The following is a 22,567-nucleotide window of genomic DNA, read 5'->3' on the forward strand; positions in this document are numbered from 1 at the left end:
TGCCTCTATCCATTCCTAGGCAGGCTTACCCCTCCTTTGAATGCCTGGTCTGCAGTCTGTCTCTCTCTCTCTCTCTCTCTGCCTATCTCTCTCTCTGCCCCTCTCTCTCTCTCGGCTTACCCCTCCTTTGAATGCCTGGTCTGCAATCTCTCTCTCTCTCTCTCTCTCTCTCTCTCTCTCTCTCTCTCTCTCTCTCTCTCTCTCTCTCTCTCTCTCTCTCTCTCTCTCTTTCTCTCTGTCTGTCTGTCTTTCTCTCTCTCTCTCTCGGTGTCTTTCTCTCTCGGTCTCTCTCTCTAGGCCTCTCTCTCTCTCTCTCTCCAGGCCTCTCTCTCTCTCCAGGCCTCTCTCTCTCTCCAGGCCTTTCTCTCTTTCTCTCTTTCTCTCTCTTTCTCTCTTTCTCTCTCTTTCTCTCTTTCTCTCTCTTTCTTTCTCTCTTTCTCTCTCTCTCTCTCCAGGCCCCCTCTCTCTCTCTCTCTCTCTCTCTCCCCCTCTCTCCCTCTCTCCCTCTCTCTCTCTCTCTCCAGGCCACTCTCTCTCTCTCCAGGCCTCTCTCTCCAGGCCACTCTCTCTCTCTCTCTCTCCAGGCCGCTCGCTCTCTCTCTTTCTCTCTCTCTTTTGGCCTCTCTCTCTCTCTCTCTCTCGGCCTCTCTCTCACTGTGGCTACTATCTACCAGCCACCTGGTCAGGTAACCTCCTTCCTCTGAGTGGGCGGACCTCTCTTCCTCCCTTCTGGCCTCGACCACTCAACAACTCCTCCTCAGAGACCTCGACATCCACCTGGATGCTTCCTGTCCCACCTCTGCGACTTTCTCTCTTTATTCTTCCCTCTGGCCTGACTTACTCTGCATCTGAGCTCCTCAGACCTCCCCTTTCTAACCCGCTCACCAGTCCTCTCTCCTGGAGGGACCTTTTTCTCCTCTCCTTTACTCTTTCTCTCTACCCCCAAGGCCAAGCTAACCCCTACACTGCCACCCACCTTCTCGGTCATTCGGTCCATGAAGCGCGTGTCAGCTGAGGCTTTTGTCGCCACTTTCTCGCCCCCTACACAGCCCTTTCCAACCTCCATACTTCTATCTTTGATACGCTTGATGTACTTGTCTCAGGAGGATAGCTCAGGGGGCAATGTGCTCGCCTTGGAAACAAGACGACATGGAGCAACACAGGTTCGATCCCCGGGTCCGCACTTAGAAACCTCTGGGTATTAAGCACGTTATAAATAACCTATCTTATCATACTTGCCCCTGTCATGAGGATCCCCTGAATCCCAAAGCCAAGTGCAACTCTTGGTACGCCTGGAATCCTGTGCATCCTCTGACAAACTGGCCTGCCACCTGCTCCAAAGGCAGTACCGACACTCTAGGAAGAGAGCTCTCATCCAAGCCTGCGTCTCTGCAACATCTAACAACTGGGCCGAACTCTATACAATCTGTAAGGAGCTGGCCAATCCTGCTGCATTCTCTACCTCTCCTGTCCCCTCCCAGGCCCTTTACACCGCCTTGGCTTCACATTCTATCTCAAAAACCCAGGAAATCCTGTCCACCCTCTCTTCCTCTCCTCCTTCTTACTCTACTTCCTCCTCTACCTCTGGCCTTCCTGCGGCCACCTCTCATCCTCCGTTCTCCTCCTTCCCTTTGTTCACCCCATATGAGGTTTCTAGACAAGTCTGATCTATGAAAGTCTTGTCAAAACAGGTTCTTCCATTTTCATACAAAACCATCATTGACACCCTCGCTCCAGCCTTGGCTGACTTTTGCAACCGCTCTTTGGCCACTGGAACCTTCCCTTCGCGCCCCTGAAGCACTCTTGTGCGCCCTCTTCTCAAGAAACCCTCAGCCGAGCCATCCTGTCCAGCTATCGCCCGATCTCCATTACTCCTTCCCTGGGCCAACTCCTGGAAAAGCTGGCCATCTCCCAGCTTAATCTTCTCACGGAATCTGTTGGTTGTCTCCATGACCATCAGTCTGGCTTCAGAGCAGCCACGGAAACTGCTCTCCTGAACATCTGTGAAGACTTGCTCTCTAACCTTGCTGCTAACCACCTCTCTGTCCTAACCCTTATCGAGCTCTCATCTGCTTTTGATATGCTCAGCCATGCCATCCTGCTCAACTGGCTATCTGACAACCTGGGTATCACTGATCAGGCCCTGACCTGGCTGACCTCTTTCCTCTTTGACTGACCCTCCCAGGTCCAACTTGGGTCCTTCCTCTCCTCTGTCTCACTCTCTACCTGTTTTGTTCCCCAGGGCTCTAATTTTTCTCCCTGGATGTTCAACCAATACCTGGCACCTCTCGCCCACTGCATTGCTGCTCTCTGCTCACACTTTCAGTGCTGTGCAGATGACACTTGGCTTGCTTTCAGGCTCCCCTCAACTACCTCCTCTCCCATCCCAGATTGTCAGTCTGCAATCCAGGAGTGGTGTGCCGCCAGTGATCTCTGCCTTAATGCCAGTAAGACGGAGATCCTCCTCATAGGCACACCTGCACTTTCCTTTCCTGTCAGTCTCTGGCTGCCCACTCTGGTCCCTCCTCGTGCACCCACATGTGAGGCTAAGAACCTCGGGGTCATCTTGGACTCAACAATCTCCTTCTCTCCTCACATCTCTGACGTCTCCAAGAAGTCAAACTACCAGCTGCACCTCATCAGAGGTATTCTTCCTTTCCTCACCTTCCCCTGGAAGCTCAGTGTCTCCAGAGCTCTACTTCTCTCTAGGCTGGACTACTGCAACATCCTCTTACTAAATCCACCTGCCTCTACTCTCCGTCCTCTACAACTCCTCCCGAACAGGACTGCGAGACTTGTCCTTGACCTCAAGCCCAGGGATCGTATCTCTCCAGCCCTAAAATCTCTCCAGTGGTTCCCAGTGGCAGCAAGGAGCAAGTTCAAGAAACTCTGCATTGTCCACCTGGGACCGTAATACCTTCATCTCTCTTCGGAAGTATCTTCCTACTCGAGCTCTTCGCTCATCCACCTCCAACTCCTTGAGGGTCTGTCGCTTCTCCAAGCAATGAGTTGGGGGTAGGGGCGGAGATCTTTCTTCGGCTGGTGCCTCCCTCTGGAACAGCATCCCTGCCTCTCTGAAACTTGAGCAGAACCATCTCCGGTTCCAGAAGCACCTCAAAACCTTCCTCTTTGCCTCTGCCTTCTCTCTTCCTCTCCCCTGCTGATTTCCTGTCTGATACGACATTGGTCACCTGGCTACCCTCTGAACTTGGGGCCAGGTCCCTGCCGGCTCAATTGCACACCTGCACTGCCTCCTGGCATCCCCTACACTTGTGGTGTGTATCTGTAACCCTACAGTCCCCTTCCCTGCACTTATTAGACACCTGTTGTCTGCACTTTTAAAACTCGCACTTGCCACCTGTTGGCTGCACTACTTGCATTGATTCCATGTCCTGCACTTGCCCATCCTTCCACCCCCCAGCACTTATCCCCACCCCTCTCCCGTGCACTTGCGCAATCTCAATTTCACTAGGCCTAGTAAGATTGTTGTTTTTTGTCCTCCCTCTGTTTCCCCTCCCTTGCCTCGTCGCGTCTTGAACACTTGTGTATAGGAGTGTTATAAATGCTGTATCATTTCATATGCTTTAGGCCTCCCTGTGCCTCCCATCCTTGCAGCTACTCTCTTACCTCACTCCCCTGCCAACCTATGAAAGCATGTATGGATTCCTTGTGCAGCAGCAGTTGTTGGTGTGACTTAGGTAATGTTCATCCTTCCTTTCCCCCCTCCCCTTAATCCACTTTCCCCATTTGACAACCGCAGCCTGCGTGTCCAACTTCCATCTCGAACCGCTGTCTTGCATGCTGTCCTATCCCACACACGGTCTGCCCTTGTTTCCACTATAGTAATTACTTAGAAAAAAACATGTAGTTGTGGGTTAAGGGGTAAAAAGGGGGCGTTGGGTAGGGTAAGTAGGAAAGGGGAAGGGATTGCATGGGAGGGACCCCCTCAATTTATATTTATTTTTTAAAATTTTAAGTGAAACCTGAAAGTAATTACTGTTGTGGAAATGCCATGGAACCCCACAAACAGAGTTCAAACATTTGGCTTTGGCAGTGCTTGTTCCAATTATCACACTGTAATGTGCAACGTTGTGAGGTATTAAGTGGCGATGCAGCAAATATTTCCGCCATTTGAGACTTAACTTAACTAAAAATCTTATTGCTATTTTACTCTTTGGTTGCTGACCATTAGCGTATAGCTGTGTTGCATCATACTTTTACAGTGTAATTATATTATTGTATACTATTGAGGACATAAATAATATCTATTATATTTGAGCAGTTGGCATGGATATTGTTGAAGTTGATTTTCTTTTTTGTTACAGGCAGTGGAAAGAGACTACAAAGTGCAGTTCAATGAGCCAGATAACTGGTGGAAACTTGATCCTGTAGAATTGGAAAAGTAAGAATTTGTTTAGTACTGTATTGAATGTGAACATGTTATGGTGCTACTGTTTTATTAGCAGTGGTATATACCACATGCTGTTTTGGTAAAATTAAGATTAACACACATATTTTACACATCACATTTATAACTCCAAGTTAGGCTTTCAATGCATGGTGTAGAGGGGTCATTTCACTTGTGTAGATCTGTGAAGTTTTTGCCATTGTGATTTAGGACCCACCATCTTTAGATTCTATTTGAGATTTCTCACCTGTGTACTCTCTGCAGACCCATCAACACAATTCCACACAAACCTGTTGTAAATACTACCCAGTGGTACATCCGAACGTAGGTATTAAGAATACCTATTACAGCATGTCAAAACAGGGCAAATCTACCATTTGAAGCAGTATGTAAAACCATATTGGTGTGTGCATTTCAGCATTCTAAATTAAGCTACATTTGGCAGATCGAGTAAAAATATAGAAGTTCAGCTTGTCAGTAATTGACTAGATGTACATCTCATAGGAGAACTAGTGTAATGATCAGACTAAATGAATGAAAAACGTGCCTACTAAACAGTGGCATTTGAAAAAAAAATATTCTTGTTTTAATTATTTTTAAAGGTGCGTTCTACAGTAATGAACATTTCATCAATATACAACTTAAAATAATTTTGGGGTAAAACGAGGTTTATCAGCAAAATCAGCTATAATTCATTATTCTCATATTAGACTGCAATAAGATCTTTGTACACTGGGTGCCTTTTTGCTATGAGGAGTTCAACAATTCATGTTTTCTTAGGAGCAAAAACACTTTGTATTGGCACAGAATAACAGTGACCTTTTTAAATGTCCAGGGAGTCTGTTGTATCACAACAACCCAAATGTGATGAGTGACATTAGTGGTCATTTATTTCATTGTTTATTTTATTTATTTTTAAAGCGCTGGACAGGAGCCCTAGTGCTTACAAGCGCTGGGACAGACATAAGATAAAAACAGAGTGTCACTGAGTCTGGGGGGGAAAGCAGAAGCCTAGGGAAATGTTTTCGAAGTTCATCTGAAGCCAATGAGACGGTGGCAAAGTCTCAAGTCTGGTGGCAGGGTATTCCAAAGGCGCAGAGTCGAGAAAGGGAAACATACCTATTCCACTAGTGACAACTTTGCCTTTGGTGATTGTAATAGGTCGCTGTTATTTGACATAAGACTGCATCTGTCCGGCACCCATGTAAGATGATCTGTCAGATATATAGGACCTTTGCCATGGAGACAGGAGTGCGCAATACACAGGGTACGAAACATAACCCTCTTTGCTATCAGATGCCAGTGTAATTATCTCCTGGTGGCCGATACATGGTCAGTTTTTCTCAGACCAGCTACTACTCTGACTGCTTTGTTCTGGACAAATTGTATATGGTTAATCTCTCCCTTGCCTACGCCGAGGAAACTACTGGCGCAGTAGTCCAGACAACTGCCTATAATTGCTCTGGCCAGAGTGGCACAGCTGGTCATTGCTAGAAATGGTCTTAGTTGAGCCAGTAGCTTGATGTAATAAGAGCAAATGGACACTATACCATTGATGTGAGACCTTCTAGATAACTGTTGATCGATGGTTACTCCCAGGGTCCTCACCTTCTTAAGGGTGGGCAGCACACAAAGCGACTTATATAGAGTAGGCTTGATCTAGTTGATGCAGTTTAGGGGGAGTGCTGAGGATAAACCTTTTGAATTATTCAGTGCCTGACCATTAAGTAGCATCCAGTATTGCATTTTATTGTAGGTAGCATTGATGACCTCAGTATGCTTTGTTGGCTTGTTAGGCACTTATACAATAAGAAAATACTGTTTTAAAGCGCCCACAGGGCAAAGGAGTGAGCAGGAGTGGGAAATACATTAAAGTCATTTAAAAACAATATATATAAAAGATCAGTGTGGGGAAGAGGAAAACACGACGAGACTACTATGCATTGTGCGTATTCAGAACGTGCAAGTGCAGCAAGGAAGAAGGCAGGCGGTCAGTGTTGGGGAGTCTGAGCTCATGGGTGAGCCACAGATGAAGTGCTAGGAATGTTGAGTGCTACGCAACCTGGATCCGCAATCTGTGTACGTGCGAGCCACCAGGGTGGAGGGTGGAAGTGCAGATAGACAGGAGCTGAGCCGATTGGGTGCGGGAGGTCAGGGCCCCGAGGTTACATAAGGGCCCAGGACACCAATAGCGGCAACTGTGGGATTAGCAGGGGAGAGAAGAAAGGAAGGAGAAGGTAATGAGGAGAGTCTTAAGGAGGTTCCGGAATTCAAGAAGATCCTGCTCAATGTGCAGAGGGAGGGGGAAGCTGTTCCATCGGAGGGAGCCAGCGGAGGAACGCGAACAACCAAATGCCCTCTGTTTAGCAAAACGCTTTACACACAGAGAGTTAGAGCCAGAGGAGCGTAGTGGTCTAGAGGGGGAGTATTTAGTAAGATAAAGTTGAAGATATTGTGGTCCCCGGGCCCAGATCGCCTTGTGGATGATGCAGAGGGATTTGTATTGAATCCGTGCAGCAACCGGGAGCCAGTGAAGACTTTTTAGTGCAGGAGAGATGCAGTCTCTGGGCTTAAGGCCAAGGATGTGTCTCGCTGCCTTATTCTGGATTAGCTGGAGTGGTTGCAGAGTGGAAGATGGTAGATTCAGGAGGACACTACTCAAATAGGCCAGTCTAGAGAGAACCAGGGCTTGGGTCACATTGAGCTTCTGGGGGAAAGCGAGAAAAGGGAGAATTCCTTTGGAAAGGAAGAGCTGAAAGTGGGACGACTTGGCAATTTCCTGAGTGTGAGGGAGGAAGGAGAGAGAGAGAGAGAGAGAAGTCGAAGATGACTCCAAGGTTTCTGGTTTCAGAAAAGGGCGCAGGGGGAGAGCCCAAGAGGAAGGCCAAAGTGAAGGGAAGAAGGCCAAAATGAAGTGAAGGGTAGAAGGCGGAAGCAGGGATCCTGATGGGAAGGATCTTAGTTTTGAAGGGCGTTGAGGTAGAGATCATTGTCGGTGCACCAGGACTTGATGGCAGATAGGCAGTCAGGGATGATGGAGGGTGCAAGAGGGTCAGCAGGGAGTTTGAATAAGAGCTGTGTGTCGTCTGCGTAACACTGGAAATTGGAAGAGAAGGAGGAGATGAGGCGTGCAAGCAGAGCAAGGTAGATGTTAAAGAGCCAGGGGGAGAGGGTAGAACCCTGGGGGACACCACAGGTGGAGAGGGAATTAGGAGAGGAGAAAGTCTAATGCAATAGACTTGAGTAGTGACCCCAGAAAATCTGAAGGCAAGTGTGCATATGAAGAGGACAGTATAGGGACCATGCAGATTAATTGAGGGACCCAGGTAAGGATGCACAGGTTACTGTGTCCATTAAATGTTGCATCTCCTATATTGCAAAACATTTGCTTGGGTTTCAATTGCCAGAACATATCACAGTGCTAACTAGTAAGTCAGTAAGACTCGTAGAGCTGTTCAGTAGTCAGTCTTTTTTAGGCCCAGATAAACCTATTTAACCATGTTGTACAGGATATAACGAGTTAAGTGGTCCTCCCAAACGTTTAATAAGTGTCGGTGTTAAGTGAAGGTTAAACAGTGGTTTGAAAGGTTCAAATCACTTCCTAGCAGCAATTCTGCAAAGTAAACTGTCAATTGTAGGACACATTTCTTACCACTGTTGTGAGTTTGATCAGAGTGCACAATTAGCTTTTTCTTTCAGATGATAAAAATGTAATATCCTAATATTACCCCAAGAATCCTCTTCAAGGGAATATGGATTATGCATTGGAATCTGTGACAAAGTGGTCCCTTATATCTAAACAGAAGCAGCAACAAATCCATCCCAGGAAGAAAACTACAGTCATCAACGAATAATATCTCTGCCATACCAATCTTCAAAAGGCTTTGACATGGAGGAAGAAGTCTGACAGTGACAGGTTCCAAATGTTTGAACAATTTGCAGCAGAACTAGAACTCAGCTACTTGAAATTTAGAAATTGCCTGTAAATATGGCAGTTTAAACAAACCTTTAATATTTACTTCTTTAAACTATACAGATTATTTCAATCTCATCTGAAATACAAAAATACGATATGAGAACAATGGGGGAAGGATTTGGGACATACATTGGATTATGATAAATGGAACAGATGTCTACTAAGGCAGGTTCTATGAACTAGCTGTTCCCGGCATAACATATGTCGTATATCTGTCAGTAATTTATAGGGTCACTTCTGCCCCCCCCCCCCCCTTCTTAAATATTGGAATGACCACTGATCGCTTACAGGAAGGGGGCGTAGTCCCTGTGACTCATTAATGCTAATTGAAAAGGCTAAATGTATCCGATGGAATGAGAGGTATGCACAGTAAAAGAACAGTATCTAAGTTCCATCGATCACAGGCCTCCACGAGGTGTGCCATCGATCACACAGGCCTCCTTGATGTGTCTTTGTAGCCTCGCAATTGTCAACCATGTTCCATTCCATTGCAGAGTCCACATGATGCAATAAGATTGCGTAGTAGCATAATTACAGCACCCAAATTCAGTTTTAGCTTGTGAGGAGGCATTCGCCCTACAGTGTTTGGCTCTTAGGAGAGAAACTTTGAGCCTGTAACTAACTGTTCATTGACACTGGAACCGATGTGCTCTGTGTGAAGAGAACTGTTGGTGGCAAGGAGTATCTTCTGAATGTTTGCGATAAATGGAAGGTGACCATGTAGAAACCTGCTCATTCTGTTGGCTGAAATAGCAGCTGTTGTTGAAGTGGCTGCACTTTGCCATTTGGACAGCAGAGGCCAACCTAACACTGATCAATTGCATCAGCGGAGTACAGAAACATGCCTAAGCGTGATATTGAGATATATGTATGTATGTATGTATATATATATATTTATTTCTGAGGCTTGTGGATCTGTTTAGATCAGATGCTCTGCATAGTTCGACATCTAGTGGTAGTTGAGTATTACAAGATATGTTTTCGAAACTCAAACTGATGTCGACCGGGTGTGTTAGTAATACTATCCTTATTGTGACGTGTACTGTGCCCATGGTCCTTCACACGTCAAGGTCCCACAGATTGTTTCTTTCCGCCATCGTAGTCGGTCGCAAGTTGGGAGTTCCTTTCCAGGCTGATGCCTTTGACTAGTTTGTTTATTCTTAGACTTCTTTATTTCTTTTACTGTCCACTTATTGCCACAGCATTATCCAACTGCTCGACGGCCCTCGGTGAACAGCTCCATCGTCATCGCCCGACTGACTCCTGAAATCATAGTTTGCCACTTAAATCTTCCACAACATTGTATGGATATCCTAAAAGAAGTAAGGAAACCCAACACAGACGCTGCTATTTCAACAAGTGGAAGAGATATGTGATGTGGTGCAGGTCACAATCCTTAACTCCAATTGAATGTTCCCCAGCTAACATTCTCATTACGTGCTTTACCTACTAGACTCCTGCCTAGTATTCAACTCCATCAAAGTACACCTGCCTCGTGGCTCTGTCTGCTTTCACCACTTCACAGAACAAAGTGTCCTGGTTGAAATTTCCTGCCATTAATGCTATCATGGAAGGGGTAAAGAGGCGATACCCTCTCATCTCTAACCCTCCACCGGGTTAGGATCTTAACATCATGCTCACCAAACTCATGGGTTTGCCCTTTGAGCCTATGCACAAGGCCAGCCTAAAACATTTGACTTATAAAACTGCATTCCTCGTAGCCATCACCTCTATAAGGCTGGTCAGTGAGCTACAAGCCTTGTCCGTACAAGACCCTTTCTCCATTATCCACAAGGACGAAGTTGTCCTCTGAACACACCCTAGGTTTTCACCGAAGTTCATTTCAAAGTTCCATATTAATCAATCCTTAGAACTTCCTACCTACTTTCAAAATCCATCTAACTTAGCTGAAAGAAGCCTCCATACACTTGATTATACACTTGATGTACGGAGGGTGGTCTTGTACTATGTAAACAAGAGTAAAACCCTAAGGAAACCAGACCAACTCTTTTCCATAGCACCTGGGAGAGAAGGCGATCATTTATCAAAAAACTCCATCTCCATATGGATAGTCAAATGCATACAGCACTGCTATTTCCTATCCAAAAGAGTTTTACATTTGACTCCCAGGGCTCACTCTACCAGAGGTACCGGAGCTACCTTAGCCTTCAGTGCAAACATCCCTTTAGACGCCATTTGCAAAGCTGCTACATGAAGTTCCATTCATACTTTAACACAGTATTATTGCATTGACATTCACTCTAAAGTAGATTCACAGGTGGGACAACGGTTCTAAAACATCTATTTGCTGCTGTACCTTCTCATATCCCACCTCCTTCACCAGATGCTTCTCAATAATCTATGCAGACCATGTGATCTAAGCAGATCCACAAGCCTCAGAAGGGATATTACTCACCGTAATTGTATTTCTGATGGTTGGATCTGCTTAGATTCACACACGCCCACCCTTCCTCCCCTTCTGGAGTCGAAGGTGCATAGATGTTTTCTAGTATATCACTGTTTCTGCTTTATTACATCTGTAGTCGCGCTAGACTTGATGCAACCTCATGTCAGAAACAATCTGAGGGGCCTCGACGCATTTACCATGGGTGCAGTACACGTCACACTAGGGATATTGATATTGATATTTTATTTCTATCGCGCTCATACACAATTTTTTCAGAGCGCGACAAGGCAAGGGAAGGGGGAACAGGGGAGAAAAAAACAACAATCTTACTAGGTCCAGTGACATTGAGAACGTGCAAGTGCAGGGTAGAGGGAGAAGGGGGAGAAGTGCATGGAAGGGGAAACAAAAGGAGAGTGCGGAGCGAGAAGGAAAAACAAAAATAATAAAATAATAAATAAAAAGGCAACAAACAATGGGAGGGCAGCCAGCAAGTGGCAAGTGCTGGGTTTATGGCAGCAGGCCATGTAGGTCTGAAAGTGCAGGAAGAAAAGGGGAGGGCTGCATGGGTACAGATACAGACCCCAGTGCAGGAGGTGGCCTGGAGGCAGTGCGTGAGGGTGGCAAGATGAGCAGGTACCTGCGCCCGGAGGACAGAGGGTGGCCAGGTGCATGGTGCCGAGGGAGAGTAGAACCAACAGGGGGAGAGGTGAGGAGAAGGCAAAAGCAAAGAGGAAGGTTTTGAGGTGCTTCCGGAAACGGAGATGGTTCTCCTCAAGTTTTAGAGTGGCAGGGAGGCTGTTCCAGAGGGAGGCCCCAGCCGAAGACCGAGATCTACCTCCAGCTCGTTTCTTGGAGAAACGACTGACCCTGAGGGAGTTATAGGTAGAGGAGCGGAGTGCTCGAGATGGGAGGTATTTGCGGAGGGATAGCTGTAGGTATGTTGGACCCAGGCCCCAGAATGCCTTGTGGACAATGCAGAGGGTTTTGAATTTAATCCTTGCATCCACTGGGAGCCAATGGAGAGATTTCAGAGCTGGAGAGATACGATCCCAGGGCTTGAGGCCAAGGACAAGTCTCGCAGTCCTGATAGTATTACCAACACTACCTGTCGATGTCTGTCTGTTTTCGAATTTCGAAAACAAATCTTGTAATACTCAGCGACTACCACTAGATGTCGGACTATGCAGAGCATGTGAATCTGAACAGATAAGATTACAGTGAGTTATGTATCTTATATATTTTCTGAGGCTTGTGTGGAATCTGCTGAGATCACATGCTGTGCATAGGCCGACATCTAGTGGAAGCTGCAGAATATTACAGTAGTTGTTTTCGAAACTCGAAAAGGGACGTCGACCGGGCGTGCCAGTAATACTATCCCTAGTTGGATGTCCACTGTACCCATTATCGCTCACACGTTGAGGTCCCTCAGATTGTTTTTTTTTTTTTCCACCATGCTAGACCGTCGCGTATAGCGGAGTTCCTTCGGCGATAATTCATTGACTTTTACACAATTACGATAGTATTTCTTTCTATCCTTTCATCGACTACCAAAACACCACGCCGGTGAAGAAAGAAAACTGCCTGTCGGAGACCACCGCGACGGACCGTTCGGTCTTGGAAGGCCGCCCCGGGCCTCGCCCCAGGCAGTAGGGAGAGAGAGAGAGAGAGAGAGAGAGAGGGGGAGGCCATTTTAGAATGCATTTTCTCCCCTTCGTACACTTTGTTCGCCCAGCTGCCATTTCCATAACCCATGATTATGGAAAATACACCATTTAAATTTTGCCCGAAGTGTAACCAAAAATTCCCCTGGGTCGATAAACACTTAGTTTGTAATTTGTGTCCCCCAAGAGACCACATCGAAATGTCTTGTCGAGTGTGCAGGCTCTTCAAGCCTAAGCGGTTAAAAGTCTGCTCCACGAAACGCTGGGCCCACTACGCCAGGCAACTCAAGGCCATGGAGGTAGAGGGAACCTTTAGCGATGGCAGCGACGCCGTACTTTCGGACAGCAAGGGCAACGGAGTAGCTTCAGCTACTCAAGCGCAGACCCACGACCCCGTAGGACAGGCCGGCGGCCATGTTGTGGGGACTACACCCAGCGGCAGCAGTGCTACAGAAGCACACACCACCAAGCACATAAGTCCCAGTCGAGGTTCGACAGATGAGTCAAATACTCGACAACGTTCGACACCCCGAGAAAGGTCCACTGAGTCCCGGTCCTCTGGGCAATCTCGATCAAGATCGCCACACGACAGGGTTCAACCGTCGAAAGACGGCAAGGGTGTCACTCGAAAAACTCCTTCCGAAGGCCGATCATCCGCGGACGAAGCACGGCTCCCACACCCGAAGTTCGACGCTCGACTTTCGGATAAAGCGGCAGGCCCCAAGATGTCTGTGAAACACTCCTCTGGGCCCCATAGTGGGGAAACACATCATAAGAAGTACCCTAGAGCCCTCATAGGGACAAGAGCCCTCCTAGGGAGAAGACACCACAAAAGGGAATATTATCCAAGCCCATAGAAAAGCCTAGGGACTCTAGACCTAAAGTTATACCTCCCACTGATGAGGATTTGGGGATTTCCCCACTGATCCCAAGTTCAAAGGAATGGTCTTCACAAGATATTGATAGGGTAATGTGAAGAATGACCATCATGGCCAATTTCTATGAAAAAACCTAGATTACTTTCAGAGTTTCCACTCCACTCCTCCAACCTCAGCCCCTACCAGCTCTCAAGCCTCTACCTTACCCACTCAACCCCCTTCTAAGAGGTCTCGCTCTAATGTCCCCTTACGTTTATAGATCTATATGACCCTGAATTAGAACAAGAAGACCAAGAGGATCTCTCTTTTGTGGAAACATCTGACCCTCAACTTAATGAAGAGGATACAGATTAACTTTATTATGGGGTTGATGATGCAGCAATGGATAGCGGATGCTCAACAGTGGGAATTGGCAGAAGTGGAGATCTTGCGGAAAAACATGAATCTGGAAGGGGAGGAAGGAGTGTAGTTGGACTGGGACAAAATGTTAAATGAAATTGCTTCTTCCAGAGATCTGAAACCCCCTTGAAAGAGTCTGAATCCCAGCACTTTGGTACAGTGAAGTGGGAGCATACTGGAGGATGTAAGGGTTTTACATTGTATCTTAGGGTGTGTGTTTGTATGTTTATTTTTTTTTTTTTTAAAAACACACCTTTGTACTCTCCATTTGGAAATTGTGACTTTGTGAGCTACTTTTGCAGCTGATTAGAAGTTAAATGTATGCAGTGATATGATATGGAATAGTATGTTACGTGAAATGACAAAAAATATTTAACCGAATGAAAACATGGTGTACATCCATCCAGGCTACAGAAGTGCATCGCATCCAGAGTGGAGCTTGTGTAATTGTGATAAGAATGGACTGCGGGTCTTGAACTCAACGCAGCTCAGATCGCCTGAGGTATAGGCCCATGTGGTGCGAGGTGTGTTTTGTGACTGGGCACTGGCAGGGGACTTAGACTAGTCCATGGAAAAGGGGTAACCTTTTTTGCCCTCCCTCCCACATCTCTGTACTGCATTGGGCACCGTCTCCTTACAGCCACACCCTGTGTTCATCATCAGTGGCGCGCAACCAGATGTTATTAATTCCATATAAACAGTCAATCGAGAGGTCCTGTCTTGCCACCTACATATAACTCCTAACTGGTTTAATTAGCTTTTTATGGCTTCCCACCTATGTAGCAGATATGTTGATTACATCAGAATTGAAGCCCCCATGCCTTTGAGATTGGGGATTTTGAGCCACTGTCGCACTTGCACCTGTCATAGTTCTGTTAGGTGTATTCTCAAAGATTTTTTGAAGTTTTTTTAAAATTGTTATGCCTTTATGCTTATGGTACACTAGTGATGAGATGGGTTTGACCCCAACCCATCATAACGAATAAATGACTGCAACTCTTCTTTCTTTGTTCGTCCTCTCACCGGTCCATCGGATCAACACACAACACCTAGCTCGCGTCTCGCCTGACAGTGTATTCTATGGTTGCCCCACTACAGGTTCAAATTACACATTTTTGTCACCGTTAACTGGTGAAGCATGACACAAAGAAAGGGAAACAAATGTGTCTTTAAACAGTAGCCAACTTGGTTTTTAGCTGGAATGTAAAAAGAAAAAGATCTATATGTACATAGGAATGAGAAAAGCAGACCTGTTTCTACAAAAAACGTATCTCCGGGAAAAGCACAGTAAGTATTTATTGAACCAAACCTACAATAAAGAGGTCTCCAGTTATGCAGGCAATTCCAGGGGGGTTAGTAGGTTGTTTAGGAAGGACCCTAGGCTAAGTGTAGATTTACTGAAGAAGAGACTACGAGGGGCGGTGTTGTGTGGCCAAAGTGTCTGTAGAATGTCCTGTATATGTTATTTCTTTTGGAATGCCACAGATGTTACATTTTCCCATATCTGGTGTGCATGAAGCCCTTTAGACAGTTTTTACTTGCAATGTGTATGCCTCCAGTATGGTGGAGATCATCCAACCTGCTATAGAAGCCTTTGCGGCTGTTCCCAACGCTCTGCCTCCAAAGAATTCAAAAAGTTGTGTTACTTTACGCAAGTCGTTTGTTCTGTCCTAGTAGAATCTGTGTCCTAGCCATGTCCAGAGTATGTCAAGGTATTTCCTTCTCTATCCTAGGTAAGGGGGAAAAAACGCCAGCAGCAAAAGCTCCTCATTCAGGTGCAAACTGCTTATCACCTTTTGGTAGAAACAGTTTTTGTTTTCGGTCCCACCTTGTCCAGCACTCTCCATGTATGCTGTTCAGACAAAAACGCGGATACCTGGGGATATTCAGCCACTAGCAGGTTGGGCCTGGCATAAAGATATTTTCTCAAGTCTGCTTTGTATGTCAACAGCATGCCCAGGCTACCCTGTTTACCTAGAGCTAGGCCTTAGACCGATTCACTGTGATGTCGCCCTTGGGCCAATACTATACTGGGTGAGATTGTGGTTAATCCCCGTGCTTAAGGTGTACCGCAAGGCAGTTATGCACATGCTGGATTCTGAGGGTGACAGGTCACTGCCCTGGTTTGTTTGTTAAAAAAAAAAAAAATACTTCAGGGAGTTGAATTTGGACGAGCTATGGCATAATCTGCTGGGCATTATCAGAAGTGCCGTGGAGAAAATTAAGAGTTTCACGGGAGGACATGGTGGTCGAATTGGTCAATGCTTGCAGAGGGTTGACAATGGGTGATGCATACTTGGCTAGTAAGTCGTCTGTGGGATTTTAAAAATACCTAGATGATGTTACCTCCCCGAACCCCCTTACCACGTAGCCTGTACTTGAAATTTAGGTTAGACCTACTGAATCTGGCATACCGTACAAGAAAATTGAATATGGCTGGAAATGATTTATGCCTGGTGTGTGGTTCAGCTAGGGAATTCTTGGATCACTTTGTTTCTCTGTCAGGGCTATCGTGTGAGTAAATACCTAAAGACAATTTGTAATGCGCAACGTATACGTCGAACAAGCGAAGCACTCACGCTGTTGAGGCATTATAATAACATCAACATAGTATACTTGTTATCAAATTACATTCACCAGGCATGGCGCACACAAGCAAGAATACTGAAAACCGAGCGAAATAGGATTTAGTTTTGTAATAAATATGTTGAATACAACAAACCGACATTGGTTGCAATAATTACTAATATCTGTGGAAATGCAATCTCTTTTGAAGGATGCTCATGGACTTTATTGTTCTCATGCACTTTAAAATGTTGCTGCTAAAAGTTATAAATGCACTTTATGCAAATTGCACATCTACCTGGGACTTGATATACATTCATATATGTATTTTCTATCCACCCTCTGTACAAATCTGGTGTTGTGAATTTTAATTAATGTAATTTTATTAATAATGGTGTCATTAGTAGCTGCTAATTAATTATGATTTTATGTGTTTTGTTTGGAAAATGACTGTCGAATAAAAGCTACATGATGATGATTAAAGCTGAGACCAATTCTTTCCTCGGTTTCAGCCCTCAGCTGCTCCTTTTTTTAACCTAATAATCAATATACTCTACCCTGAAGTAACACTTTTCCTTGCTGAGGGTGAGACCTGCCTGAGCTATTATCTTTAACACTTAACATGCTCCTCAGCATCTTTTTCTATGATGAATATTATCTTGAAAGTATACCATGTCCTTCAAAAGGGTATGCAGCTGCTAAAACCAGCCCAAACAACATTCTTTTGAACCTAAATGTGCCCTTGTATGTTACAAACTTGGTGTAATCTCTTAGATCCGGGTGAGGCCTAATCTGGTGGTAAGCGGAGGCCAAATCAAGTGTACCGAACACCATGGCACCTGCAGATGAACTTACTAATTCGGATATTCGGTAGGGGGAAACTTGTCCACCTCCACAACTTTATTAAATCCCCTGAGATGGACACACAGCCTTTCCTGGCCATTCCTCTTCCATACTACCACCACTGGAGAGATCCACTCAGATGCTTCCACTTCTTTAAACACACCATCCCTCATCAATTTCTCAAGTTCTCATTTTGCTTCTACCCTCAAGGCAATGGGGAACATTCCTGGCATGCTCGACAATGGGCACAGCACCACTTTTTTTTCAAATGGTATGGCGATATACCCTGAGGCATCCATGTCCACTCGAAATATGTCCTTCGGTTGCTCTTCAGGACTAACATTCTTCACCGTAGCAAATTTACCTGGTATGCTGGGATCCATTTTTTTTTTTAATTCAATTTTATTAATTTTAACATCAGAAGTGAACCAGGTGGTAGATGCATAGTCGAGCACACATAATTACTTCAAAAGAATATTGCATCCCACCCGAACAACATTTGAACAGCAAAATACAATGAAATGCACGTCTCCTTCTGACGGGTGAACAGTGTAACTCCCATCCCCTCCCCCCTCCCACCTGTCCCTGCTTGTAGCACTTCCAGGGCGCGGCGGTTGTTGCACTGAACTAGAACGGACGATGCGATGTTTATCGATGGTCGTTGCTGTTGTCATGAGTTACCTGCGAGGTTTGTGACAGGCACGGGTATTAGGTGACATAGGATTCGGTTTTCATGCATTGCTAGGACGGGGTAGCCGGGGCTTTCAATGACTAGGTGATGAGTCTGTAGATTCTGTAGCAGTCTCGAGAGATAATGGCCTGAGAAGTCACTCCAAATTTCCTCATGTCTCGCGGCCTTGCCGTGGAGGGCCGCTGTTATTTTTTCCATTGTGTAAATATTCGTGGCTATATTGAGCCAGTCCTTTTCATTTGGCAGTCTTGGGGATTTCCATTTGATAACTAGGCCTGCTCTAGCTGCCAGTAGCAAGGGGGACACTATTCCTTTCACCCGCACCAATTTGTCGTCTTCCTCTTCAAGACCAAACAGCATCAGGAGGGGGGATGGTTCTCTTTCTATGTCATCTAGTTGCTTTATCCATCCTAGGACCTCTTGCCAGTAAATGCGCACTTTGGGGCACTTCCACCACATATGCCAATAGTCAGCGTCCATACCGCAATGTCGCCAGCATCTTTGGCTGGATGTTTGAAACATTTTAGACAGCCTGTATGGGTCATACTGCCAGCGGTGGAGTAGTTTCACGGCATGGAGCATGTACTGGGCGGCAATTGATACCTTGGCTGGCGTTGCACAGATTCTGTCCCAGGCCTGCTGATCGAATTCTCTGTCAAAATCTTTTTCCCATTTTGCTTTGAGGCAGAGGCTTGGAGATTGGTCTTTGGTGATTAATGCCTTGTACATGCGGGTATATTAATCCCTTAGTCCTGTTGTTGTATCAAGGATTGTTTCGAAGGGTGTCAGTTCTCTGTGTGTGGTGGCCTTCCACTCTTCTCTCGATAACACGCCTTTCAATCGTAGCTATAGGAAGATTGGAATCGGGTGGATTTGGAGGGCTTCCTCTAATTCCGAGATAGATATAAATTTCTCTTCTCTCCACAATTGGCCAACTCTCTCTAGTCCGGCGTCAAACCAGGTTTGATACCTGGCATGTTCGGGGATTTTCTCGCGGATCCCAGGAGACCAGAGGTGGCTCAGGGGGGAGGGCCATGTTGTGACCCCAGTCATGCCCTTTCCCTTCCTCCAGATGTTCTACATAGTGCCCAATATGGGGTGGTCACGCAGGCGTTTTGTAAGCTTCGATCTGGGGACCCATAACCATTCTGCGAGGGTCACGTGGACCAGGTTATCATTGTCTAACTGGACCCACTGAAGGTCTTGTCTGTCCCGTAGGTGTGGGACCAGGATTCTCAATTGAGTTGCTTGATAGTATTTTTCTATATCAGGAAGGCCGACTCCTCCCAGTTCCTTCGAAAGTATCAGGATATCGTACGGTATTCGGGGTTTCTTTCCATCCCAGAGGAATTCCAGTATGGCTTTCTTGATCTGCCTAAAGAAGTGTTCCGGGATTGTGATGGGGAGAACCTGGAATGGGTATAGGTAACGTGGGAGAGTCACCATCTTGATCGCATTAAGGCGTCCCATCCATGAGATTGTAAGTGGTTTCCATCTCAAGAGATCAGCTTTAAGGGCGATGAGAAGTTGGGGAAAGTTTGCTTCGTGGAGCTGTGCCAGGTCTCTTGTTATGTTAATCCCAAGGTAGCGCAGTGTAGAATCCTCCATGGTCAGGCCAAGGTGTTCGAGCTCGGTATGCTGCTCTGGGGAGGGTTTGTGAAGTGGAAAGAGGATGGATTTGGTTCTATTTATTTTAAAGCCAGAGAGTGGTCCATATTCTTCTATGAGGTGGGTCGCGCGAGGGATTGATGACAGCGGGTTCAGTACATGGAGCAGGATGTCGTCCGCGTACAGGGCCAATTTATATTCTCTACCATTTACTCGGATTCCTTCTACAGCAGTGTCCGCTCGGAGGGCTCGGGCGAGTGGTTCCAGGGACAGCGCAAAAAGTATCGCCAAAAGGGGGCAACCTTGTCTCGTTCCTCTAGTGAGCGGGAACCAGCGAGAAAATTGGGAGTTCACCATTACAGAAGCTTTCAGGGTCGTGTAGACCACTTTAATTGCTCGTCGAAGGGTGGGGCCCAGGCCTATTTGCTTCAACATGGTCTCTAGGAAGTGCCATTCGACTCTATCAAACGCTTTCTCGGCATCAATTGATAGCAATGCCGGCATATCTGGAGATGTTTTAGTTGCGTGTATTAGGTGGAGGGTTTTGCGTGTGGAGTCTGCACCTTGTCTACCGAGGATAAAGCCAACTTGGTCACTATGGATTATCGAGGGCATGTGTGACTCTAGACGTGCTGTGAGAATCCTTGTGTAGATTTTGGCGTCAATATTCAAGAGATATCGGTCGATATGAGGCGCAGTGCTTAGGGTCTTTTCCTTCTTTGGGGGATGAATGTTATCTATGCTTCTGAAAACGATTCGGGGACCACACCGGAGAGAAGAATGTTGTTGGAAGAGGTCAACCATGAATGGGAGTAAGGCGTTCTGAAACATTTTATAGAATCCTGCTGTATATCCATCGTTCCAGGGAGCCTTCCAAGCTGTGAGTATTTTAATCGCGGCCTCTACTTCTTCCGCCGTGATGGGGGCATCCATGGCTTGCGCGATGTCCGATGGGAGGGATGGCATGGATACTTTGGACAAATAGTCCGTGATTGTTTCTGCGTGTGGTGCAGCCTGCGAGGTGTATAGTTTCTCGTAAAAATTGGCGAAGGTTTCGAGGATATTGGGGGGGCGATGGTCGTGGGATGATTCTTCATCGTGTATGGTAGACACCCACCGCTCACGGTGCTGGTCGCGGAGTCTTGCAGTGAGTAAGGCCCCGGCCTTATTTCCGTGTTCATAGTTTTTCTGTTTCAGGCATTGGAGTTTGTACACAATGTCCCCTGTTTCAAGCTGTCTCAGTTCTTCCCTTTTGGCAGAGGCTTGTTCAATCTTGTGTAGTGTATCGGAAGTCGCAGATGGGCCATACAATCTAATTGGGTGATTTCACTTCTAAGTTTACTTTCTATGAGTTGGCGTTCTCTTTTCTTCGCTGCTCCCTCTCTGATGAGAACTCCTCTCCATGTGGCTTTGCCTGCCTCCCAAACTGTGGTTGTGGAGATGTCGCCCGTATTGTTTTGTTCGAAGTAGTGGGTGATATCCTGCTCCAGCTGTTCCCGGAAGATTGGATCCTTAAAAAGCGATTAATTACAACGCCATTTGGAGCTCTTCCGCGGAAGAGCCACTTGGTCGAGAAGGACTGTCACCATATCATGATCCGACAATGTAACCGGAGATATGTTGGCTTCTATCGTTGCTGTGGTGAGTGTAGTCGTTAAGTATACATAATCTATCCTGGAGTACATGGCGTGCGGTGTCGAATAGAAGGTGAAGCCTTTTTGAGTCGGATTCATATGTCTCCATGCATCTGTAAGGTTGTAGACATCCATCAAGTCTGCAACCCGCGAGGGTGTACCGCTCAGTGGGAGGGTTGGTGAAGGGTTGCCTGCATGCCTATCCACTTCTGGGTCCATCCAGGTGTTGAGGTCACCTCCTAGGATCACTTCACCCTCCGCTTTAGTCATAACCTTGGTGATCGTTTGTTGGAGAAACCGGGATTGGCCGGTGTTGGGTGCATACATGGATGCTAGTGTGATAATGGTGTCTTGTATCTTGCCAACCAACACGATTGCTCTGCCGCTCACGTCTGACCAGGATCTCAGGAGCTCGAATTGTATTGCCTTATTGATCAAGATGCCCACTCCAGCTTTCTTCAGCGGGCCGGAGCCCCAATTCTCTGTGCCTAGTTTGGGGTAGAGGACCCTCCGTTCCTCGCCTTTGCAGTATCGGGTTTCTTGTTAAAAAAAGTACATCTAAGTTTGCTCTCCTGAACTCTCGGAATACCAGCGATCTCTTAGTGGGGGAGTTGAGACCCTTGACATTGAGTGTGCCAATTTTAAGAGTGCCGTGCCTGTCACATGATTCGTTACGACTGCTGAACATTGCTGAGTTCTGTTGGTTCGGTATGCACATCGCATCGACTATTGCGATTGGTCGCCGCTGTGTAAGTATACCGATAGATGTTTCGAGCCAAATCGGGCCTCGAAGTTTCGTTCGTCCCATCCCCCTCCCTCCCTTTTCGGGTATTAGGTGTAATGCCCATAGTTCTCAGTTCTGAGTTATGGTCAGTCTTTTTCTTTTTCGAGAAGAACTGAGTACCAGTGTCGATGGCGTCCGCGTCAGACCAGGTGTACGCAGCCGGCCCAACGCCAGACCACGCGACCCCCATCTTACATGTTACCAAACTAACATTTTGAGCCCCCTCCCCCCAATTTTAAAGAAAACATCAATTAAAATTTAACAAACAACAACAACTGTTATTATGATAAGGAAATTGTTACGATACGTGCGGTTTCTTGGTTCATCGTTTGCCAGCCAGTCATTCGTTATGAATCGAATAGTGAGCTCATTGTGGGCAAAGTCCGGCTGCTGTGAGGTATTGCGGTATCACAAGGTGCAGAATCTCCGACCCGTGAGTCCAGGATGAGAGTTCAGTGCGTATCGTCTCATTAATTGCTGTCCCGGGTATCATTAGGATGTCTATATTTTCTGGATCCCTTGACTTTTTTCCTTTTCGGACCCTGAGGCCCCATTTTCGCTCTGTCCTGTGATGATTCGTCATGTGATCCCTCTCGTGGGTCAGTGCCAAGGAGGTCTGAGATACAATCTCGAATTTCGTCCTTGGAACGGAGCGTTATCTGCCTGCTTCCATGTTCGAAGGTGAGGGAGAAGGGATATCCCCACCTATATCT

General features: G+C 46.4%; 1 protein-coding gene across 4 annotated transcripts in view; it reads left to right on the forward strand.

The window, feature by feature from the left end:
- Positions 1-22,567, forward strand: part of LOC138528557 (uncharacterized) — a 788,016-nt gene that overhangs the window by 484,422 nt on the left and 281,027 nt on the right. For all 4 annotated transcript variants that reach the window (XR_011284169.1, XR_011284170.1, XM_069640323.1 and 1 more), the window contains one exon: positions 4,326-4,402. Coding sequence is in view for 2 of the 4 variants with exons in the window: in XM_069640323.1 (XP_069496424.1) it covers positions 4,326-4,402 (77 nt within the window). In the remaining 2 variants the exon portion in view is untranslated. The remainder of the gene's footprint in view (positions 1-4,325; positions 4,403-22,567) is intronic.

This window comes from Ambystoma mexicanum, chromosome 7q (genome assembly GCF_040938575.1).
Source record: "Ambystoma mexicanum isolate Mex_15411 chromosome 7q, UKY_AmexF1_1, whole genome shotgun sequence".
Classification (NCBI taxonomy): Eukaryota; Metazoa; Chordata; class Amphibia; order Caudata; family Ambystomatidae; genus Ambystoma; species Ambystoma mexicanum.